The following is a 24,941-nucleotide window of genomic DNA, read 5'->3' as shown; positions in this document are numbered from 1 at the left end:
CTTGACTGTCGTCCACTATTGGAGAAGTTTCTAGAGCAATTTCTTCACCAAGTTACGGTCGATTGGTTTCATGAATAAATCAATGGAGCGTGGCCAGCGAGCTTGGGGGAGTTTTTTAATCATTTCACGAGAAAGTGTGACCTTGTGGCTACACTGTGACCTTGTGGCTACACTGTGACCTTGTGGCTACACTGTGACCTTGTGGCTACACTGTGACCTTGTGGCTGCTACACTGTGACCTTGTGGCTACACTGTGACCTTGTGGCTACACTGTGACCTTGTGGCTACACTGTGACCTTGTGGCTACATTGTGACCTTGTGGCTGCTGGTCGTGTGGGAACTAGAACAAATTCGCCACTGGATGTCCAACATTGATGTTTCAAGATTTAAAACTTTTCTTTCAGGTTTCAGAGATCTGCCCTGCTGCCCTTGTGTAGGTCCTACCTGCTGATGCTGCAGGGCAGCTGGTTCTGGGCAGTGGGCATCATCCTGTATGGACACGACAAAAACAGCCTGGCATGGGACCTACAGAACCATATGGATGTCATGCGGGCTACCATCTATTTTAGGTAACACGCGGGCTACCATCTATTTTAGGTAACACGCGGGCTACCATCTATTTTAGGTAACACGCGGGCTACCATCTATTTTAGGTAACACGCGGGCTACCATCTATTTTAGGTAACACGGTTAGACGTCATGTACACGTCCATGTGTCCTGATGCTCGTTAAAACAACTAAGTAGCATCAAGTAAACACTTAGTTAGCCCCAAGTTAGCCCCAAGTTAGCCCCAAGTTAGCCCCAATTTAGCCCCAGGTTAGCCCCCAAGTTAGCCCCCAAGTTAGCCCCAAGTTAGCCCCAAGTTAGCCCCAAGTTAGCCCCAAGTTAGCCCCCAAGTTAACCCCAAGTTAGCCCCCAAGTTAGCCCTTAGCTAGCCCCAAGTTAGCCCTTAGCTAGCCCCAAGTTAGCCAAGTTAGCCCCAAGTTAGCCCCTAAGTTAGCCCCCTAGTTAGCCCCCAAGTTTGCCCCAAGTTAGCCCCAAGTTAGCCCCAAGTTAGCCCCCAAGTTAGCCCCAAGTTAGCCCCAAATTAGCCCCAAGTTAGCCCCAAGTTAGCCCCCAAGTTAGCCCCAAGTTAGCCCCCAAGTTAGCCCTTAGCTAGCCCCAAGTTAGCCCCAAGTTAGCCCTTAGTTAGCCCCAAGTTAGCCCCCAAGTTAGCCCCCAAGTTAGCCCCCAAGTTAGCCCCAAGTTAGCCCCAAGTTAGCCCCCACGTTAGCCCCCAAAGTTAGCCCCAAGTTAGCCCCAAGTTAGCCCCCAAGTTAGCCCCCAAGTTAGCCCCAAGTTAGCCCCCACGTTAGCCCCCAAAGTTAGCCCCAAGTTAACCCCAAGTTAGCCCCCAAGTTAGCCCTTAGCTAGCCCCAAGTTATCCCTTAGCTAGCCCCAAGTTAGCCAAGTTAGCCCCAAGTTAGCCCCCAAGTTAGCCCCAAGTTAGCCCCAAGTTAGCCCCAAGTTAGCCCCAAGTTAGCCCCCAAGTTAGCCCCCAAGTTAGCCCCCAAGTTAGCCCCAAGTTAGCCCCCAAGTTAGCCCCAAGTTAGCCCCAAGTTAGCCCCAAGTTAACCCCAAGTTAGCCCCCAAGTTAGCCCCAAGTTAGCCCCCAAGTTAGCCCCAAGTTAGCCCCAAGTTAGCCCCAAGTTAGCCCCCAAGTTAGCCCTTAGCTAGCCCCAAGTTAGCCCTTAGCTAGCCTGTTATCCACCATGTCCGTGATTATTTAGATCTTGCACATGAGCAGGTGTGTTGCGATTTGTTCCATTTGATTATTGATTTTATAAAGTTATCTTTTTATGGCCGCCATGATGATGGAGCAGTTCTATGGCAACATTTTTAAATATTTGAAGCATGCTGTAAAAAAAACGCCCTACCCTCTGTTGACATAAATGGTTGAAGCGATTCTAGGTCATCGTGTCATGGGATACCCTGGCTACATTTTTAGCAACTTTATCTGGCCACTAAACACATGTTGCCACACGGGACAATTTTATACACCCGACGTCAAGTTATATCCTAGATTAACGGGGCATTCATTTAAAAGTGAAATTTTTTCATTAGTTAGCTTACCGTTTTCTATTAATAAATTATATTAATATGCCTCGTAAATACATCAATTAAACGTGTTGAATTGTGTGTATGAAATATCTTCGTCTGTTTTTACCTGCTAACCCTACATTATGTATAACGATTCGCTTACCTGTAGGGTTAGGGTAATAGGGGATATTATTAGACTAAGGTTACGTTAAGATCACTTGGGGGAGGGGGGAGTGGTAAGCAAGGTAAGATTATTTAATTAGCTTAAGGTAATCAAGGAGTAAGCTTTAGGGCCAGCTAAAGGCGTCAAATGACGTCAGTTTGTCCTCAGCTAAAGGCGTCAAATGACGTCAGTTTGTCCTCAGCTAAAGGCGTCAAATGACGTCAGTTTGTCTTGTCCTCAGCGTCAAATGACGTCAGTTTGTCTTGTCCTAAGCGTCAAATGACGTCAGTTTGTCTTGTCTTCCAATCGAGGCGTCAAATGACGTCAGTTTGTCTTGTCCTCAGCGTCAAATGACGTCAGTTTGTCTTGTCCCCAGCTGGCACTGCGCCTTCCACTTCATCGTGCTGCTGGTGCTAGTGGTCGTCATGGGCAGGTGCTACCACCACCAGACCGGACAGAACGGCACTGACCTACATTTAACCGTCCTGGAGAACGGCGACAAGCAGGAAGGGTACCGGATGTTGACGGCAGCAGACGACGGTGACGGAAGTGACATCGAGTACGAGAAGCCGGTGGAGAAAGCCCAGATCAAATAGTGACGTCATCCAGACTAGTCTAGATCGTCAGTCAGTAGAACACAGACTCATTTCTTTCTTTGTTCAACAACACAGTGCTGTACATAGAGTTTCTTGACAGAAGGAGATCCATGGGATTTAAACAATGTCTTAACTCGGACAATACAACATACACATTTGATACACATAAGATACACATTTGACACAATTTAACATACACAATTGATACAACATAAGATACACATTTGGCACAATATAAGATACACATTTGACACAATTTAACATACACAATTGATACAACATAAGATACACATTTGGCACAATATAAGATACACATTTGACACAATTTAACATACATTTTGACAGAAAAAAAAAGAGTTTACATTGCCCAGATTTGTTTGTAATTTGGCGTGAAGGAAACCTCTCTCATCGACGTCATACTGGGCACATTCTGTGGAGGGTTTCTTTCAGACCATTTTTCAGACGTAATGGGTAGGGGGTAGGGGGGGATACTTGAAACTGTCAAGATGCCTGACAGAAACACTTGTTCTGTGACTTAGTTCTGAGTTTTGGACCTTTTGTTGCCTGGGTCTGTCCCCGTCTATTTTCCTGCACTCTCTACTAGCACACTGTCGTCTGCCCTGCCTTCTGTCACGTGGTGCAGACGCCAGTCCTGTGCATAGATCTTTGTTGGATCTTGTTTTAAAATGTTTTGTTATGTTTTTATACAGTTTGTGGTTTTTATTTTATTTTTATACTATTTGTGTTTTTAAAGTGTTTTTTTTACTAATTGTGCAGTTTATGTGATATACTGTTTTTTTGGGGTTTTTTTTTGTCTTTATACTATTTTTGTTTTAAAAATGTTTTTATACTAATTGTTTTATACAGTTTCTGTTTTTAATGTTTTTTTTAAATGTTTTTATACTATGTGTGTTTTTATTTTGTATTATTGTTACACTCTTTTAATGAAGTGCTTGTAAAACTGAGCCCTATTTAGCGGCGAGCCTTATTTATTGTAACGGCGATTTGACAATGTCATGAGGGGTGTTGAAGTCAATTGAATTTTTATTTATCACACCTATAATCATGTACAGATTTATATTCTACGTCATCATTTTTTCTGCTTTTTTTTAGCTAATCCATTTTGTACACTTTTACCAAATTACAATTTCACTTAGGAAATAATTTGTACAAGATCAGTAAAATAAGACGTTTCTGTGAAATTTAAATATTTTCTCCATATCGACACTTGAAATAAACTACCCAGTCTTAAGAATTATATGGATATCAATGATAACAGTTAGAGTTATTTCTATCCATACTAACAGTATCAAGGATATCAATGTTAACAGTTAGAGCTATTTCTATCCATACTAAGTAACTAGGATATCATTTTTTACAGTTAAAGGGTTATTTTCTGAAAAATTCTAATTTCAAATATTCTTTAGACTTTAGAAATCCTTTTAGTTATGTTAATGTTTGTAAATTTACTTTTTTTTCTGCATTGGTAGCTGACATTTTTGAGAGACTTACATTTTAATTTGATGTGGCTGATCCAAAATAGATCATGTTATGATAATGTTCGGGTGCTTGAATCTGGTGTAAGACTGAGATGTGTGTGGGGTTACTTGACTGGGGTTTGTGTCAACTTGACTGGAATTTGTTAGGACTGGGGTTTGTGTGAATTAGAATGGAGTTTGTGTGAATAAGGCTGGAGTTTGTGTGAATTAGGCTGGGGTTTGTGTGAATAAGACTGGAGTTTGTGTGAATTAGGCTGAGTATCTTTGATGTAGTACAAGCAGTTTTGTGATACGAGGCACATTGCCGAGAGACATTCCAACATCAACTTGTGTACAATCCATGAAAAGATTTCTGACGATTTTTGTTTTTATACATTTGATCTACTAGAATACCTTAAACACATCTGATGATTCAGTGTTGAATGCTGTTGTGTTAATGTATGACCATTTTTTACTGGCCTTTTGTAATGTTTAGATCTTATTGTATATTAAATAAATTATTTAAATATAAAATTGTCGAATTATCGGGCTAATGTCTATTTTAAATGTCAGTGTTTAATGTCATATCTATAAGTTAGTGGATATAGATCTATCGTGTTTATTTCAAATAACTGAATTGCGAGCTAAATTGCAATGTCAGTACATCACAAAGTTGCACAAAGTTGCCAGGTCAGTACATCACAAAGTTGCCAGGTCAGTACATCACAAAGTTGCACAAAGTTGCCAGGTCAGTACATCACAAAGTTGCACAAAGTTGCCAGGTCAGTACATCACAAAGTTGCCAGGTCAGTACATCACAAAGTTGCACAAAGTTGCCAGGTCAGTACATCACAAAGTTGCCAGGTCAGTACATCACAAAGTTGCACAAAGTTGCCAGGTCAGTACATCACAAAGTTGCCAGGTCAGTACATCACAAAGTTGCCAGGTCAGTACATCACAAAGTTGCACAAAGTTGCCAGGTCAGTACATCACAAAGTTGCACAAAGTTGCCAGGTCAGTTCATCACAAAGTTGCCAGGTCAGTACATCACAAAATTGCCAACATAAACATAAACTAAAATGTTGACCGACACGATAACGCAGATTGACCTTCAGGTTAGGTTAGGTTGGGTTGGGTTGGGTTAGGTTGGGTTGGGTTGGGTTGGGTTAGGTTAGATTGGGTAAGGTTAGGTTAGGTTAAGTTAATTGGCGTCTACTGGGACAATAACTTTTGAGAACTCGATTGCCTACATGATTGCCTACATGATCGCCTACATGATTGCCTACATGATTGTGTGATTGCCTACCTTTAACCCTCGTAATGTTCTTATCGACGATTTCCTCTGTAGTCCTAAGTGGGTACGGCTAATCGATAGAACCATCCTCTCCCAGCAGGCTCAGGCTGAATAAACGTACAGTATCTTCTCATCTCTAACTCTAATCCTAACCCTAATCCTAGGATTAAGCTGCTAATCTCTATTGTGTTACCTCTATGTAAACGATCTGACCTGTTGTTTTTATAGATATATTTTAAAAAACACAGACGCACTGTCTGCTAACATATCGATACCTAAACACTGGCTGCTAACATATCGATACCTAAACACTAGCTTCTAAAATATCGATACAACGGATGCTAACATCGCTACGTAATAGAAAAAAAGTTATTTGACAAGAAATAAAGCGGGAGTGATTTCCCCTAAACTTTCTCGAATATTCTTATTTAACACTACGGGGGATGGCAACTCGGGATACAGACATGATTTTTAATCAATTTTTAATTACTTAAACTTTTTAAAATAGAATAGAATCTCGTTGAAAAAAAAGAATTGCACATCAATTGAACGACAAACAATGTGTGTATAATAGTGCGGAATACTAGTTCTTTATAAATTCGTATACGTTTTTTGAGAAATCTGAAATAGTGTAAAGTACCACTTCCGCTCAACGGAAATTACTCATAATTTGAGAAAAGGCAGAGAATTTTGTTTATCTATCTGAAACAGTGCTCGAATTATACGCTTTTGAAAAACTAAAAGTAGAAAATGTTCCTCTTCCGGTTACCGGAAATCGCTGAAAAGTTTATACAGAACTACGTAATTTGATATAATATTTATATATGAAATTTCATCAACCTTGCTTTAACGGTACTCAAGTTATCGTGTTCACAGACATACACACATACACACATACATACATACACAGCCATACGGACTAAATTGCAAAACTATGTTTTTCCGAGTCAGGGAGGAGTAAAACGTCGAGATTTGTGAAAATATCGATTTGGATTTTTTGCACGCCTACAATACTTCCTCTATACTTCGTATACGAGAAAGTAAAAAAAAAAAAAGAGAATACGATATTAGTTATTTGACTCGTTAGATCAAAATTCTTTGGTTTCAGCAAAGGAGGAAGGAAAGATTGGTTGTTTTAATTAATTAGCTTTTTTAATTAACTTGTTTTAAAAACATACGTAATTAGGGTTTTACAAGAGTATGGTGTGTGAAGGCTAGCAAAGTTTATCTTTCTTAAGGCATTCGTTTGTTGAAATTAAAGTTTTGTTATCGTGATTTAATCAATGTCATTAACTGACCAAGTTTCTACAGCCATGACATCAATTGCTGCAGCAATGACATCAATTGCTGCAGCCATGACATCAATTGCTGCAGCCATGACATCAATTGCTGCAGCCATGACATCAATTGCTGCAGCCATGACATCAATTGCTGCAGCCATGACATCAATTGCTGCAGCCATGACATCAATTGCTGCAGCCATGACATCAATTGCTGCAGCCATGACATCAATTGCTGCAGCCATGACATCAAATGTTGAAGCCATGACATCAATTGCTGCAGCCATGACATCAAATGTTGAAGCCATATCTGTCACAAAATCTGGCAACACAGAAAGTCCGCGGATTTAAAAAATAATTGATATTAATTTTAAAAATAAAAACGGATGAAATGATATTATTTTTATGAAATATAAATATAAAATAAAAATCACATAATTAGCAGCACACACACTTTTTAAATACTAAAAAAATTTAAAACTATATGTTGATATGGGGAAACTGATAGGAAATTCTAACTAGTATGTGACAGCACATTCTAACTTGTATGTGATAGGACATTCTAACTGTCACCATCTGTGTATTGACGCACTGAGCAGTGACATCATGATGTCATCATTTTTCCACTGTCACCATCTGTGTATTGACAAAATAAAACGTCCCGGGGGGCTAGGGGATAATGACATAATTGGAAGCGCATTAATTATACAGCCACGACAACTATAGTTTCTCCTCTTGGCAACAAGGGAGAGCTCCAAAGAAAACCGTCACCATGGCAACGATTTATCAATACCTGTTGTGTTTCTTGGGAGGTCTAATGTGGTGGTCTGTAATAGTGGTGGTCTGTGATAGTGGTGGTCTGTGATAGTGGTGGTCTGTGATAGTGGTGGTCTGTTACAGTGGTGGTCTGTTACAGTGGTGGTCTGTAATAGTGGTGGTCTGTGATAGTGGTGGTCTGTGATAGTGGTGGTCTGTGATAGTGGTGGTCTGTGATAGTGGTGGTCTGTGATAGTTGTGGTGGTCTGTTACAGTGGTGGTCTGTGATAGTGGTGGTCTGTGATAGTGGTGGTCTGTGATAGTGGTGGTGGTCTGTGATAGTGGTGGTCTGTGATAGTGGTGGTGGTCTGTGATAGTGGTGGTCTGTGATATTGGTGGTCTGTGATAGTGGTGGTCTGTGATAGTGGTGGTCTGTGATAGTGGTGGTCTGTGATAGTGGTGGTCTGTGATAGTGGTGGTCTGTGATAGTGGTGGTCTGTGATAGTGGTGGTCTGTTATAGTGGTGGTGGTCTGTGATAGTGGTGGTCTGTGATAGTGGTGGTGGTCTGTGATAGTGGTGGTCTGTGATAGTGGTGGTCTGTGATAGTGGTGGTGGTCTGTGATAGTGGTGGTCTGTGACAGTGGTGGTCTGTGATAGTGGTGGTCTGTGACAGTGGTGGTCTGTGATAGTGGTGGTCTGTGACAGTGGTGGTGGTCTGTGACAGCGGTGGTCTGTGATAGTGGTGGTCTGTGATAGTGGTGGTCTGTGATAGTGGTGGTCTGTGATAGTGGTGGTGGTCTGTGATAGTGGTGGTCTGTGATAGTGGTGGTCTGTGATAGTGGTCTGTGATAGTGGTGGTCTGTGATAGTGGTGGTGGTCTGTGACAGTAGTGGTCTGTGACAGTGGTGGTGGTCTGTGACAGTGGTGGTCTGTGATAGTGGTGGTCTGTGATAGTGGTGGTCTGTGATAGTGGTGGTGGTCTGTGACAGTAGTGGTCTGTGACAGTGGTGGTCTGTTACAGTGGTGGTCTGTGATAGTGGTGGTGGTCTGTGATAGTGGTGGTCTGTGATAGTGGTGGTCTGTGATAGTGGTGGTGGTCTGTGACAGTGGTGGTCTATTACAGTGGTGGTGGTCTGTACCTCAGCACCAGGCAGGTCACCCTAGTGTGGTGGAACTGGTGTCAGTGACTTACACGTCTTTCTATAAATCTGGCACCGCTAAGATCTCATGGTGCTAGCACCTGTGTGCAGTCACGTGATCGATATCCTTTTATCCCGGGGGTGGGGGTACGTCTACAGCAAGCGTTAGAGGAAATCAATCAATCGATATTGAGGTGAACACCACATTAAACTCAGCTCACATACATTCTTCAGCAGCTCGTGGCTAGCAATACTACTGTATACATACACACACACACACATCTATATATATATATATATATATATATATATATATATATATATATATATATATATACACTCACACACACACTCTCACACACACATATATATATATATATATATATATATATATATATATATATATATATATATATATGACCACTACTGTCACAGACCACCACTATCACGGTAAATATTTTTTTTAAATGTACCAACTTGGGAACAGAACAAAACTAAACACAACGGAAATAAAAGAAAACACAAACACAACACAAAAGAAAACTCAAACACGAAAACAATGCGAACACAAACACAATGCAAACGCAAAACAGCACAAACGAAAATACGAACACGAACGCAACACAAGCACAAACGCATCATGCAAACACAAACATAAAAGAAAAAACAAACACAAACACAAAAGAAAACACCAACACAAACAATGCAAACACAAACACAAACGAAAATATAAATACAAACGCAACACAAACACAAACTTAAATTTATTTTATAGTTGCCACAGTTTTTACACTTTCGAATAACTCGAAGAAAATATTAAATATACGCACCTTGCTAAAACATATTTAGTCGATGAGCACTTTAGCTTTATTACACTATGACGATAGTAATAGATACATTTCTTATGTTTCTTTGGAATCTGCGGTATGCCCGCACATACAAACATACAGAATTGAACTTTGTATATTAGATAATTATTCAATTGCTTGCGATACCCACAAATGAAGGACATGTAGCAGTAGCGTACGACTAGAGAGTTGGGAGTGTGGTATCTGCAAGTAGCTGCAGTCAACAGTTCAAATAGTTCACTGCTACAATTTGGGTCCAGATTTTTCACTGCATTGAAAACGTCTTGTCAATTTGTGGAGATCTAGCCTATACCCCGCTAGTTTGGAATCAGCTGAAGAAAATATTAAGGAATTCCTATCGACTGTACTCTAATTACAGAACACACGGTAATTAATTAATTTTAACACAAATTATTCGGTTTTTCGGTTAGACCGACGGGCCGGTTGTTTTGAAATTTCTGTTGTTTTCTCTGAGGTATTAGATAACTTGTACCTTTTCTAGTGTAGTTGGGATAAATTGTACCTTTTCTAGTGTAGTTGGGATAAATTGTATAGTCATCTGGTGTAGTTGGGGATAAATTGTAGCGTCATCTGGTGTAGTTGGGATAAATTGTACCATCATCTGGTGTAGTTGGGATAAATTGTACCTTTTCTAGTGTAGTTGGGATAAATTGTACCGTCATCTGGTGTAGTTGGGGATAAATTGTAGCGTCATCTGGTGTAGTTGGGGATAAATTGTAGCGTCATCTGGTGTAGTTGGGATAAATTGTACCATCATCTGGTGTAGTTGGGATAAATTGTACCTTTTCTAGTGTAGTTGGGATAAATTGTACCGTCATCTGGTGTAGTTGGGGATAAATTGTAGCGTCATCTGGTGTAGTTGGGATAAATTGTACCGTCATCTGGTGTAGTTGGGGATAAATTGTACCGTCATCTGGTGTAGTTGGGGATAAATTGTACCGTCATCTGGTGTAGTTGGGGATAAATTGTAGCGTCATCTGGTGTAGTTGGGATAAATTGTACCGTCATCTGGTGTAGTTGGGGATAAATTGTACCGTCATCTGGTGTAGTTGGGGATAAATTGTACCGTCATCTGGTGTAGTTGGGGATAAATTGTACCGTCATCTGGTGTAGTTGGGGATAAATTGTAGCGTCATCTGGTGTAGTTGGGATAAATTGTACCGTCATCTGGTGTAGTTGGGGATAAATTGTAGCGTCATCTGGTGTAGTTGGGATAAATTGTACCGTCATCTGGTGTAGTTGGGGATAAATTGTACCGTCATCTGGTGTAGTTGGGGATAAATTGTAGCGTCATCTGGTGTAGTTGGGATAAATTGTACCGTCATCTGGTGTAGTTGGGGATAAATTGTACCGTCATCTGGTGTAGTTGGGGATAAATTGTAGCGTCATCTGGTGTAGTTGGGATAAATTGTACCGTCATCTGGTGTAGTTGGGGATAAATTGTACCGTCATCTGGTGTAGTTGGGGATAAATTGTAGCGTCATCTGGTGTAGTTGGGATAAATTGTACCGTCATCTGGTGTAGTTGGGGATAAATTGTACCGTCATCTGGTGTAGTTGGGGATAAATTGTAGCGTCATCTGGTGTAGTTGGGATAAATTGTACCGTCATCTGGTGTAGTTGGGGATAAATTGTAGCGTCATCTGGTGTAGTTGGGATAAATTGTACCATCATCTGGTGTAGTTGGGATAAATTGTACCTTTTCTAGTGTAGTTGGGATAAATTGTACCGTCATCTGGTGTAGTTGGGGATAAATTGTAGCGTCATCTGGTGTAGTTGGGATAAATTGTACCATCATCTGGTGTAGTTGGGATAAATTGTACCTTTTCTAGTGTAGTTGGGATAAATTGTACCGTCATCTGGTGTAGTTGGGGATAAATTGTAGCGTCATCTGGTGTAGTTGGGATAAATTGTACCGTCATCTGGTGTAGTTGGGGATAAATTGTAGCGTCATCTAATGTACTTGTGATAAATTGTACCGTTTCTAGTGTAGTTGGGATAAATTGTACCGTCATCTGGTGTAGTTGGGGATAAATTGTAGCGTCATCTAATGTACTTGTGATAAATTGTACCGTTTCTAGTGTAGTTGGGATAAATTGTACCGTCATCTGGTGTAGTTGGGATAAATTGTACCGTCGTCTGGTGTAGTTGGGATAAATTGTACCTTTTCTAGTGTAGTTGGGATAAATTGTACCGTCATCTGGTGTAGTTGGGGATAAATTGTAGCGTCATCTGGTGTAGTTGGGATAAATTGTACCATCATCTGGTGTAGTTGGGATAAATTGTACCTTTTCTAGTGTAGTTGGGATAAATTGTACCGTCATCTGGTGTAGTTGGGATAAATTGTACCGTCATCTGGTGTAGTTGGGGATAAATTGTACCGTCATCTGGTGTAGTTGGGGATAAATTGTACCGTCGTCTGGTGTAGTTGGGATAAATTGTACCTTTTCTAGTGTAGTTGGGATAAATTGTACCGTCATCTGGTGTAGTTGGGGATAAATTGTACCGTCATCTGGTGTAGTTGGGGATAAATTGTACCGTTTCTAGTGTAGTTGGGATAAATTGTACCGTCATCTGGTGTAGTTGGGGATAAATTGTACCGTCATCTGGTGTAGTTGGGGATAAATTGTACCGTCATCTGGTGTAGTTGGGATAAATTGTACCGTCATCTGGTGTAGTTGGGATAAATTGTACCATCATCTGGTGTAGTTGGGATAAATTGTACCGTCATCTGGTGTAGTTGGGGATAAATTGTACCGTCATCTGGTGTAGTTGGGGATAAATTGTACCGTCATCTGGTGTAGTTGGGATAAATTGTACCGTCATCTGGTGTAGTTGGGGATAAATTGTACCGTCATCTGGTGTAGTTGGGGATAAATTGTACCGTCATCTGGTGTAGTTGGGATAAATTGTACCTTTTCTAGTGTAGTTGGGATAAATTGTACCGTCATCTGGTGTAGTTGGGGATAAATTGTACCTTTTCTAGTGTAGTTGGGATAAATTGTACCGTCATCTGGTGTAGTTGGGGATAAATTGTAGCGTCATCTGGTGTAGTTGGGATAAATTGTACCATCATCTGGTGTAGTTGGGATAAATTGTACCTTTTCTAGTGTAGTTGGGATAAATTGTACCGTCATCTGGTGTAGTTGGGATAAATTGTACCGTCATCTGGTGTAGTTGGGGATAAATTGTACCGTCATCTGGTGTAGTTGGGGATAAATTGTACCGTCGTCTGGTGTAGTTGGGATAAATTGTACCTTTTCTAGTGTAGTTGGGATAAATTGTACCGTCATCTGGTGTAGTTGGGGATAAATTGTACCGTCATCTGGTGTAGTTGGGGATAAATTGTACCGTCGTCTGGTGTAGTTGGGGATAAATTGTACCGTCGTCTGGTGTAGTTGGGGATAAATTGTACCGTCGTCTGGTGTAGTTGGGGATAAATTGTACCGTCGTCTGGTGTAGTTGGGGATAAATTGTACCGTCGTCTGGTGTAGTTGGGGATAAATTGTACCGTCATCTGGTGTAGTTGGGATAAATTGTACCGTCATCTGGTGTAGTTGGGGATAAATTGTAGCGTCATCTAATGTACTTGTGATAAATTGTACCGTTTCTAGTGTAGTTGGGATAAATTGTAGCGTCATCTAATGTACTTGTGATAAATTGTACCGTTTCTAGTGTAGTTGGGATAAATTGTACCGTTTCTAGTGTAGTTGGGATAAATTGTACCGTTTCTAGTGTAGTTGGGATAAATTGTACCGTTTCTAGTGTAGTTGGGATAAATTGTACCGTCATCTGGTGTAGTTGGGGATAAATTGTAGCGTCATCTAATGTACTTGTGATAAATTGTACCGTTTCTAGTGTAGTTGGGATAAATTGTACCGTTTCTAGTGTAGTTGGGATAAATTGTACCGTTTCTAGTGTAGTTGGGATAAATTGTACCGTTTCTAGTGTAGTTGGGATAAATTGTACCGTCATCTGGTGTAGTTGGGATAAATTGTACCGTTTCTAGTGTAGTTGGGATAAATTGTACCGTTTCTAGTGTAGTTGGGATAAATTGTACCGTCATCTGGTGTAGTTGGGATAAATTGTAGCGTCATCTGGTGTAGTTGGGATAAATTGTACCGTTTCTAGTGTAGTTGGGATAAATTGTACCGTCATCTGGTGTAGTTGGGGATAAATTGTAGCGTCATCTAATGTACTTGTGATAAATTGTACCGTTTCTAGTGTAGTTGGGATAAATTGTACCGTCATCTGGTGTAGTTGGGGATAAATTGTACCGTCATCTAGTGTAGTTGGGATAAATTGTACCGTCATCTGGTGTAGTTGGGATAAATTGTACCGTCATCTGGTGTAGTTGGGATAAATTGTACCGTCGTCTGGTGTAGTTGGGATAAATTGTAGCGTCATCTGGTGTAGTTGGGGATAAATTGTACCGTCGTCTGGTGTAGTTGGGATAAATTGTAGCGTCATCTGGTGTAGTTGGGATAAATTGTACCGTCATCTGGTGTAGTTGGGGATAAATTGTACCGTCATCTAGTGTAGTTGGGGATAAATTGTACCGTCGTCTGGTGTAGTTGGGGATAAATTGTACCGTTTCTAGTGTGGTTGGGATAAAACCTCCTCGTGTTTACTAGTTGACAAATAATTCATCCAGCTTTTCTTCCTAGATTTTCTTCCATAGTCTTTGCCCACCCAAGATGAATCTGCAAGGCTGGTGTGTTGCTGCCCCCAACTGACGTGCCTCATCTGCCCGGGGCCCGAACTCTGGACACTCAGGGTTAGCAGCAATTCTGCCTGACCACACCCGTCCCACAACGAAGTTGCCATGGCCTAGATGTTGAGAGCCCCTGAACAGGTTAAAATAAAACCTGTCGCTGTTTGTTCTGTCGTGGGCCTGACAGAATTATTAGGCTGTATATTCAAACAAATTTGGATCTCCAGTCATTATTGATTGGCTACTGTTGGTATGTGCGTAGATCAACTTGTGCTACAACTTCCTATTGGCGCAGTGGGCGCGACATTTATACAGTCAGGATTTCCTACCGCTAGGACTATTCTGTAATGTAAAGAACCAATTTTTAGCTTTAGTTAGGAGCTTAAATTTTTTTTAGTTTTAATTTTTCTATATTTTCGTTATCACTTAATTAAATCCTAATTTATATTGATATAAATCAGTGTTTCTTCCAGACTTTTTTCTCTGGGGGGGGGGGGACTTTTAAATTTGGGGGGGGGGGGGGGACAACACTGTTAAAAGTATATTTTTTTCTATATAATTCCATTTCGTTCGGGTGGGGGGGGAGGATCGGCGGTAGACTTTTTTCGGGGGGTAGGGGGGGGGGGGGAGCGGCAGACTTCTTTCTGCCGAAGAGATGCCTGAAAGAAACTCTGTTATGACTGTTAGAAAGATTTACATAATTCAGTCTTCAGTCATTCCAGCCTTCAGCATATGCAATATTTTTAGACCGACACCTTGTAAACTAGACATGCAATATTTTTAGACCGACAACTTGTAAACTAGACATTTGCAATATTTTTAGACCGACACCTTGTAAACTAGACATATGCAATATTTTTAGACCGACAACTTGTAAACTAGACATATGCAATATTTTTAGACCGACACCTTGTAAACTAGACATATGCAATATTTTTAGACCGACAACTTGTAAACTAGACATTTGCAATATTTTTAGACCGACAACTTGTAAACTAGACATATGCAATATTTTTAGACCGACAACTTGTAAACTAGACATATGCAATATTTTTAGACCGACAACTTGTAAACTAGTCTAAAAAGTTGGTAAGCTGTGGCGTTCCTAGTGTGTATCATGTAACTTGGGACGTTCATACTAAGGATCACACGATAAAAGACTTCTCAGGGTAGTTTTGTGTACAGTTGGCTTTTGTTTGTTAATTGCACGTCCATGTTATGAGAGCCCACACTTGGTACATGCTGAGATAGAGACCCACACTTGGTACATGCTGAGATAGAGACCCACACTTGGTACATGCTGAGATAGAGACCCACACTTGGTACATGCTGAGAAATGAGTTGCATGCTGACCCACACTTACAATACGATATGCACAGTTAGTTTAACCCCCTAGTGATCTATCGTTTTAGTACCGGCCTTTGGTTTATAGAGTTATAACCCCCTAGAGGCCATTGGTTTGTGTAGTTTAACCCCCTAGCGGCCATTGGTTTGTGTAGTTTAACCCCCTAGCGGCCATTGGTTTGTGTAGTTTAACCCCCTAGCGGCCATTGGTTTGTGTAGTTTAACCCCCTAGCGGCCATTGGTTTGTGTAGCTTAACCCCCTAGCGGCCATTGGTTTGTGTAGTTTAACCCCCTAGCGGTCACTGTTTTGTGTAGTTAAACCCCCTTAGCGGTCATTGGTTGTTTGTAGTTTAACCCCCTAGCGGCCATTGGTTTGTGTAGTTTAACCCCCTAGCGGCCATTGGTTTATGTAGTTTAACCCCCTAGCGGCCATTGGTTTGTGTAGTTTAACCCCCTGGCGGCCACGAACAGTTGCTCCTAAAACAGAAGAAAGTGATAAAGTAGGCCAAGTACACTCGTTTTCGAGCTATTTTTAGACTAAACCAACGTCAAAATATATTTCAGTAGAGATAACGCAAGAATTGTATTTCATGTTGTTTTTTACTTGACAAATGTCCAAACTGTGTTCCTTTAACCTACCCATCAAGACTGTAGTGGCCTATTCTTGTCACAGGTATACCCCCCTCCCTTCCCCCCCCCCCGTCACTCCCCATCTATTACCAGCAGGTTGTGTACATACAATGATCATATAATGGGACGTCACGTGGGCTACCAGCTGACAGACGTGACGGCAGACACGTAGCCCAAGTTTCTTCTACTCGGCTAGTGTCTGTCTGCCAATATATCAATACTCACATCCGGTGCCTGGGGAGGGGGGGGGGGGGGAAGGGGACAGGGCGGCGTCCGGGTAGCGCCCGTATAATCTGTTAACACCTCCTTAGTTATTTTTTTCTTAAACATCTAGATCTAGCCATGTGGTAACAGACAGACAGACAGACAGACATGACAAAACCTCATGGACATATGAGAGACAAGTCTACGTGCCACTGCATACTCAATACATATGGCATATATATAGGCCTAAATAAGTATATATATATATATATATATATATATATATATATATATATATATATATATATATATATATATATATATATATATATATATATATATCGGAGGCCATATTTCTGTAGTATGCCCTGGGCGCATGAAGGCGTCGCATGTAAATTGATATCTTGCACACATCAGTGTGTGTAAATGGATATCTTGAGTACATATGAAATTTTAAATGTCGGGTGTCGCCATCTACCAATGGTAGAGTGTGTAGATCAATAAACCGTGCATAATATTCACTTTGGCTTTTGAACTGCGCCTCCAGTTTGTAAAAGAGTTGAACAGAGTTCTAAATTTGCCGTTAGGTTTTACTAAGTACCAGACAAATCAATAAACATCGGAAACGGACCAGCGCTACAGGTGTATCCAATAACAAATCAATGCCTCGATGAATTGTTCATGTTTGTCTAATGTTTGATCAACTCTCAGCTCTGTTTGAGCGTTATTTAATGATATGCAATAGTTTAAAGGCGGTAAATCCAGAACTATGTGTTTGTGTAACTGGCGTTGATGTTACAGAAAACTATGTTACAAAACATTGTTACAAAACACATTACAATAAAAATATTATATAACACAATGTTACAGAAAACGATGTTATAAATTAAAGTTTTACAGACCATACAAAACATTTTAATAAAAAGTGTGCGTTGATATACGCGCGGGATACCTCCCCCCTCCCCCCTCCACCGAGCAAAATAGGAAATATGTATTATTTATATAGAAAATAAATATTTAAATCAGTGTTCGAAATGTATAGCCACCCCCCCCCCCCTGAATGTTTAAAGTCCCCCCACCCCCGGAGAAGAATGTCTGAAAGAAACTCCGTATGCAGGACATCTTGTGTTTTGTAACACGTCACGGTTCGCTGCTAAAATGGGCGGGGGAATCCGCGGGCTAATGCGCATGCGTCCTATCGATATTTTGCCCATGATTGAACTGCTCTAGGTTGGTTCGATTTCATTTGCCGTCTATTGACTTTTTCAGAAACATGTAAACACGGGCAGGTCTCAAATTTCCGAATCGAAATCTGCACTTAGGGAGGACACAGGACACAATCCGCACCCCCCGGGACACACGATCCGCACCCCGGGAGAACACAATCCGCACCCCCCGGGACACACGATGGGTGACTTGAAAGGTCACGCCATACCGGGCAGCTTCTTCTTGCTGTACGGGCTGTGGTGTGCTGTCGGCTGTCTCAGGAAGTACTTTATCAGCAGACGGCAAGGACAGGCCTACGTCACGACGGCGACTCACAAGCTGTCTTGCTGTCCGGGTAAGGTCAGCCGTCTGCCCGTAGAGCCGACAGTCAAAGTGCTGCTGTCCGCAGGGGGCTTGATGGGGGAGCTTCTGGCACATCTGCCCGTCCCACCCATGGGCATAGGTGAGTGCTTATAGAAGGCTAATTAATTTGTCTAGATAGCATGCAGTGTTTCTTTCTGACTTTTTTCTCCAGGGGGGGGGGGGGAGCACTTGGTATTTTCGAGGGGGGGGGGGGGACAATTGTAAAGTATATATTTTCTACATATACCCATGAAACGTTAGGCGACCAAGGGCGCCTACAGACAGTTTGGATCAACCATGTTTAGAAATTTGTTGTCACTTACTGGCGCATAAAATTAGGGCGTTGCATGCTATCTAAATCTTCATTATTGTTTATTACGATGACTTATATTATTAGAAACTGCATTTGTTTGCCTTTAATTTGATGCCAGTTTCAATGATCGAAGTAAATAACTAGTCTAGAAAATGCTTATTGAATGATTTTGAAAAGAATGAAATGATTTTACAAAGATGGGAAGCTGCTGAAAAGTTTTCCTTTGGTACGTTTCGTTTCTAAGACATGTTTATATGCAGTGTCCTGTTTGTGACAATATAAGTTGTGACCTGTTTATGACAGTCTTTGTTGTGTCTGTTTGTGACTGTCTTTTTTGTGACAGTTTTTCAAAGTGTCGTCAGCTCAAGTTCATCTCATTTAATAAAAACAAGGCGGACAAAGTTGGCTATCGTCTCGATGACAAAGTTGGCTATTGTCTCGATCTGGTTATTGTTTTATTAAAATGTTCTAAAGCCCTTAATTTTTCTTAATGATGAAAATGAGTTGTGTACCAACTAGCTAATAAAAGGTTTGTTAACATAAAACATGCTACCGTGTACTGATGTAGCCAATCAAATGTTTGTGATACAGTGCAGCACGCGACAATGTAGCCAATCAAATGTTTATGTTACAGAGCAGCATGCTACAGCCAATCAAATGTTTGTATTACAGTGCAACATGCTACAGCCAATCAAATGTTTGTATTACAGTGCAACATGCTACAGCCAATCAAATGTTTGTATTACAGTGCAACATGCTACAGCCAATCAAATGTTTGTTACAGTACAGCATGTTACAGCCAATCAAATGTTTGTTACAGTACAGCATGTTACAGCCAATCAAATGTTTGTTACAGTACAGCATGCTACAGCCAATTAAATGTTTGTTACAGTACAGCATGCTACAGCCAATCAAATGTTTGTGTATTACAGTACAGCATGCTACAGCCAATCAAATGTTTGTTACAGTACAGCATGTTACAGCCAATCAAATGTTTGATACAGTACAGCATGCTACAGCCAATGAATGTTTGTGTTACAGTGCAGCACGCGACCATGTATCTGTTCTTCTTGCTGTCCGGGGTGACTGACCTGGGTGTCCACTTCGGCCTGCCCCTGCCCCACGGGACCGACTTCATCTCCCTGGTGCTGGCCCTGCTGATAGAGGGTCTGCTCTTCGCCAGTCACGTGCACGGCCGGCCAGAACTGGACGTCCAACTCCACATGCTGCTGGTCTACGTCATCTTCACCACAGCCGTCGTCATCGCTTTGGAGATCAAGTAGGTTGTGGTGGTAGGTTGTGATGGTAGGTTGTGGTGGTGGTTGTTGTGGTGGTTGTTGTGGTGGTTGTTGTAGTAGGTTGTGAAGGTATGTTTTGGTGGTAAGTTGTGATGGTAGGTTGTGGTGGTAGGTTGTGATGGTAGGTTGTGGTGGTAGGTTGTGATGGTAGATTGTGATGGTAGGTTGTAGTGGTAGCTTATTATGTTGGTACGTTGTTGTATCCGTAGGTTGTGGTGTGGGTAGTTTAGTTGTCCGTAATTTAGGTATCCATAGGTTGTGGTGTGGGTAGTGTGGGTGTCCGTAGGTTGTGGTGTGGGTAGTTTAGGTGTCCGTAGATTGTGGTGTGGGTAGTGTAGGTGTCCGTAATTTAGGTGTCCATAGGTTGTGGTGTGGGTAGGTTGTGGTGTGGGTAGGTTGTGGTGTGGGTAGGTTGTGGTGTGGGTAGGTTGTGGTGTGGGTAGGTTGTGGTGTGGGTAGTGTGGGTGTCCGTAGGTTGTGGTGTGGGTAGTTTAGGTGTCCGTAATTTAGGTGTCCATAGGTTGTGGTGTGGGTAGTGTGGGTGTCCATAGGTTGTAACAAGGTTGTGGTGCAGAACGTCGATGGTGATTTGAGACAGAATGGTGTTGTTAGCTCTGTATTTCATGCCATAAGTTGTGTTGTTAGCTCTGTATTTCATGCCATAAGTTGTGTTGTTAGCTCTGTATTTCATGCCATAAGTTGTGTTGTTAGCTCTGTATTTCATGCCATAAGTTGTTAGCTCTGTATTTCATGCCTTAAGTTGTGTTGTAAGCTCTGTATTTCATGCCATAAGTTGTGTTGTTAGCTCTGTATTTCATGCCATAAGTTGTGTTGTTAGCTCTGTATTTCATGCCATAAGTTGTGTTGTTAGCTCTGTATTTCATGCCATAAGTTGTGTTGTTAGCTCTGTATTTCATGCCATAAGTTTGTTGTTAGCTCTGTATTTCATGCCATAAGTTGTGTTGTTAGCTCTGTATTTCATGCCATAAGTTGTGTTGTTAGCTCTGTATTTCATGCCATAAGTTGTGTTGTTAGCTCTGTATTTCATGCCATAAGTTGTGTTGTTAGCTCTGTATTTCATGCCATAAGTTGTGTTGTTAGCTCTGTATTTCATGCCATAAGTTGTGTTGTTAGCTCTGTATTTCATGCCATAAGTTTGTTGTTAGCTCTGTATTTCATGCCATAAGTTGTGTTGTTAGCTCTGTATTTCATGCCATAAGTTGTGTTGTTAGCTCTGTATTTCATGCCATAAGTTGTGTTGTTAGCTCTGTATTTCATGCCATAAGTTGTGTTGTTAGCTCTGTATTTCATGCCTTAAGTTGTGTTGTTAGCTCTGTATTTCATGCCATAAGTTGTTAGCTCTGTATTTCATGCCTTAAGTTGTGTTGTTAGCTCTGTATTTCATGCCATAAGTTGTGTTGTTAGCTCTGTATTTCATGCCATAAGTTGTGTTGTTAGCTCTGTATTTCATGCCATAAGTTGTGTTGTTAGCTCTGTATTTCATGCCTTAAGTTGTGTTGTTAGCTCTGTATTTCATGCCATAAGTTGTGTTGTTAGCTCTGTATTTCATGCCTTAAGTTGTGTTGTTAGCTCTGTATTTCATGCCATAAGTTGTGTTGTTAGCTCTGTATTTCATGCCTTAAGTTGTGTTGTTAGCTCTGTATTTCATGCCTTAAGTTGTGTTGTTAGCTCTGTATTTCATGCCATAAGTTGTGTTGTTAGCTCTGTATTTCATGCCATAAGTTGTGTTGTTAGCTCTGTATTTCATGCCTTAAGTTGTGTGTGTGAACTTCCGGTCAGGTTCAGCAACTCCGCGCTACTGAGCATGGCGAGGGCGTACCTTATGATGCTGCAGGGTAGCTGGTTCTGGGCGGTGGGCGTCATCCTGTACGCCCATGGGGAGCCCAACACTGCTTGGGCCCTGGACAACCCCGAGAGCAGCATGCAAGCCGCCATCTACTTCAGGTGATCACAGCTTTCTTAGCTAGGGTTGGTTCAGCTTTCTTAGCTAGGGTTGGTTCAGCTTTCTTAGCTAGGGTTGGTTCAGCTTTCTTAGCTAGGGTTGGTTTAGCTTTCTTAGCTAGGGTTGGTTCAGCTTTCTTAGCTAGAGTTGGTTCAGCTTTCTTAGCTAGGGTTGGTTCAGCTTTCTTAGCTAGAGTTGGTTCAGCTTTCTTAGCTAGGGTTGGTTCAGCTTTCTTAGCTAGAGTTGGTTCAGCTTTCTTAGCTAGGGTTGGTTCAACTTTCTTAGCTAGCGTTGGTCCAGCTTTCTTAGCTAGGGTTGGTTCAGCTTTCTTAGCTAGGGTTGGTTCAGCTTTCTTAGCTAGAGTTGGTTCAGCTTTCTTAGCTAGGGTTGGTTCAGCTTTCTTAGCTAGGGTTGGTTCAGCTTCCTTAGCTAGGGTTGGTTCAGCTTTCTTAGCTAGGGTTGTTTCAGCTTTCTTAGCTAGGGTTTGTTCAGCTTTCCTTAGCTAGGGTTGTTTCAGCTTTCTTAGCTAGGGTTGTTTCAGCTTTCTTAGCTAGGGTTGGTTCAGCTTTCTTAGCTAGGGTTGGTTCAGCTTTCTTAGCCAGGGTTGGTTCAGCTTTCTTAGCTAGGGTTGGTTCAGCTTTCTTAGCTAGGGTTGGTTCAGCTTTCTTAGCTAGGGTTGGTTCAGCTTTCTTAGCTAGGGTTGGTTCAGCTTTCTTAGCCAGGGTTGGTTCAGCTTTCTTAGCTAGGGTTGGTTCAGCTTTCTTAGCTAGGGTTGGTTCAGCTTTCTTAGCTAGGGTTGGTTCAGCTTTCTTAGCTAGGGTTGTTTCAGCTTTCTTAGCTAGGGTTGGTTCAGCTTTCTTAGCTAGGGTTGGTTCAGCTTTCTTAGCTATGGTTGGTTCAGCTTTCTTAGCTAGGGTTGGTTCAGCTTCCTTAGCTAGGGTTGTTTCAGCTTTCTTAGCTAGGGTTTGTTCAGCTTTCCTTAGCTAGGGTTGGTTCAGCTTTCTTAGCTAGGGTTTGTTAAACTTAGATGGGAATGGTGTTAGTTCAACTTTGTCAGCTGGGGGTGGTGTTAGTTCAACTTTGTTAGCTGGGGGTGGTGTTAGTTCAACTTTGTTAACTGAGGGTGGTGTTAGTTCAACTTTGTTAGCTGGGGGTGGTGTTAGTTCAACTTTGTTACCTGAGGGTGATGTTAGTTCAACTTTGTTAACTGGGGGTGGTGTTAGTTCAACTTTGTTAACTGGGGGTGGTGTTAGTTCAACTTTGTTAGCTGGGGGTGGTGTTAGTTCAACTTTGTTAACTGGGGTGGTGTTAGTTCAACTTTGTTAACTGGGGGTGATGTTAGTTCAACTTTGTTAACTGATAGTGAAGCTTTGTTAACTGGGCATGTTGATGATAGTGAAGCTTTGTTAACTGGGCATGTTGATGATAGTGAAGCTTTGTTAGCTGGGCATGTTGATGATAGCTTTGTTAACTGGGCATGTTGATGATAGCTTTGTTAACTGGGCATGTTGATGATAGTGAAGCTTTGTTAACTGGGCATGTTGATGATAGTGAAGCTTTGTTAACTGGGCATGTTGATGATAGTGAAGCTTTGTTAGCTGGGCATGTTGATGATAGCTTTGTTAACTGGGCATGTTGATGATAGCTTTGTTAACTGGGCATGTTGATGATAGCTTTGTTAACTGGGCATGTTGATGATAGTGAAGCGTTGTTAACTGGGCATGTTGATGATAGTGAAGCTTTGTTAACTGGGCATGTTGATGATAGTGAAGCTTTGTTAGCTGGGCATGTTGATGATAGCTTTGTTAACTGGGCATGTTGATGATAGCTTTGTTAACTGGGCATGTTGATGATAGCTTTGTTAACTGGGCATGTTGATGATAGCTTTGTTAACTGGGCATGTTGATGATAGCTTTGTTAACTGGGCATGTTGATGATAGTGAAGCTTTGTTTTTCTCCCACCCAGCTGGCACTGTGCTGGTCACGTGATCGTCCTACTGGTCCTGACGGCCCTCATGTCACTGTGCTACAGGAAACAAGGGGAGAGCACGCTACACATGGAGCTCAACTCACTAGAGCCGGAAGTCAACAGCAGCAAGGAGGGTTATGGGATACTGGCGTGGACAGATGCTGACGACGACAGTGATGAAGTTCTCAGACAAGCCATGATGTAGATTGGGAGCTGGTGGTTCATTAGCTGCTTCATTTGGAGCTGGTGGTTCTTTAGCTGCTTCATTTGGAGCTGGTGGTTCATTTGGAGCTGGTGGTTCTTTAGCTGCTTCATTGGGAGCTGGTGGTTCATTAGCTGCTTCATTTGGAGCTGGTGGTTCATTAGCTGCTTCATTGGGAGCTGGTGGTTCATTTGGAGCTGGTGGTTCTTTAGCTGCTTCATTGGGAGCTGGTGGTTCATTAGCTGCTTCATTGGGAGCTGGTGGTTCATTAGCTGCTTCATTGGGAGCTGGTGGTTCATTAGCTGCTTCATTGGGAGCTGGTGGTTCATTAGCTGCTTCATTTGGAGCTGGTGGTTCATTGGCTGCTTCATTTGGAGCTGGTGGTTCATTGGGAGCTGGTGGTTCATTAGCTGCTTCATTTGGAGCTGGTGGTTCATTAGCTGCTTCATTTGGAGCTGGTGGTTCATTAGCTGCTTCATTTGGAGCTGGAGATTCATTAGCTGCTTCGTTGGGAGCTGGTGGTTCATTAGCTGCTTCATTGGGAGCAGGAGGTTTATCAGCTGTTAGACTTTGGAGGCATATCTTCTGGCGGCCACTGCCCCTCCCCCTAACGCAAAAGAAAAATAGGCCAGCCCTCCCCCTTCTCAATAAAGTTCCAAATGCCAACCCATCCCCCTCCCTCCCTAGAAACAAATGACCGAAAGAAATGCTATTCGGGAACTAGTGAAATAATTAACAGTCAGCATTCAGTTTTTTAACACTGACCTTGTTAATTCAAGTATTCATTGTTTTTGTTAATTCTCAGGACGTTTGACATACAAGAACAAACTTGTACAGATTTTCTATTTCCTCCACTTTTTACATGTCTACATACTGTTTAGAATTACATTTTTTTGTTTTATTTATTTTATTAGCATTTTTCTTGTTTTATTTATTTGCATACGTTTTTTTTAATCATGTAGATCTATCTTTTATAACTTTTAATAAAACCATGAATAAAAAAAAGATTATTTTTTTCATTAATTTAATGCTAGACTTTTTATTATTTGTGCATAGATTGTTTCATGCATACATCTCTAT

The 24,941-nt window shown here is 41.5% G+C and overlaps 2 protein-coding genes across 3 annotated transcripts in view; both read left to right on the top strand.

Moving 5' to 3' along the window:
• LOC131948729 (transmembrane protein 45B) overlaps positions 1–4,860 on the top strand; it is a 29,378-nt gene extending 24,518 nt beyond the window's left edge. The window contains exons 4-5 of the mRNA XM_059310404.1: positions 405–569; positions 2,620–4,860. Coding sequence (XP_059166387.1) covers positions 405–569; positions 2,620–2,839 — 385 coding nt within the window. The 3' untranslated portion in view covers positions 2,840–4,860. The remainder of the gene's footprint in view (positions 1–404; positions 570–2,619) is intronic.
• Positions 4,861–14,587: 9,727 nt separating this feature from the next.
• Positions 14,588–23,867, top strand: LOC131948687 (transmembrane protein 45B-like). Of its 2 annotated transcripts, none has more exons than XM_059310343.1 (5): positions 14,588–14,713; positions 17,817–18,216; positions 19,471–19,708; positions 21,528–21,692; positions 23,657–23,867. In XM_059310343.1, exons 2-5 carry the CDS (start codon positions 17,955–17,957, stop codon positions 23,862–23,864), a joined length of 873 nt encoding a protein of 290 aa, XP_059166326.1. In that variant the 5' UTR covers positions 14,588–14,713; positions 17,817–17,954; the 3' UTR covers positions 23,865–23,867. The 2 variants fall into 2 exon arrangements, with proteins under 2 accessions (XP_059166326.1, XP_059166325.1); XM_059310342.1 differs by having other exon boundaries at positions 14,588–14,718.
• The last annotated feature ends 1,074 nt before the right edge of the window (positions 23,868–24,941 follow it).

Source organism: Physella acuta, unplaced genomic scaffold, assembly GCF_028476545.2.
Source record: "Physella acuta isolate Inbredline_101_S28 unplaced genomic scaffold, ASM2847654v3 ptg000658l, whole genome shotgun sequence".
Lineage (NCBI taxonomy): Eukaryota > Metazoa > Mollusca > Gastropoda > Physidae > Physella > Physella acuta.
The sequence above is the reverse complement of the archived record's forward strand: the minus strand, read 5'-3'. Positions and strand labels throughout refer to the sequence as shown.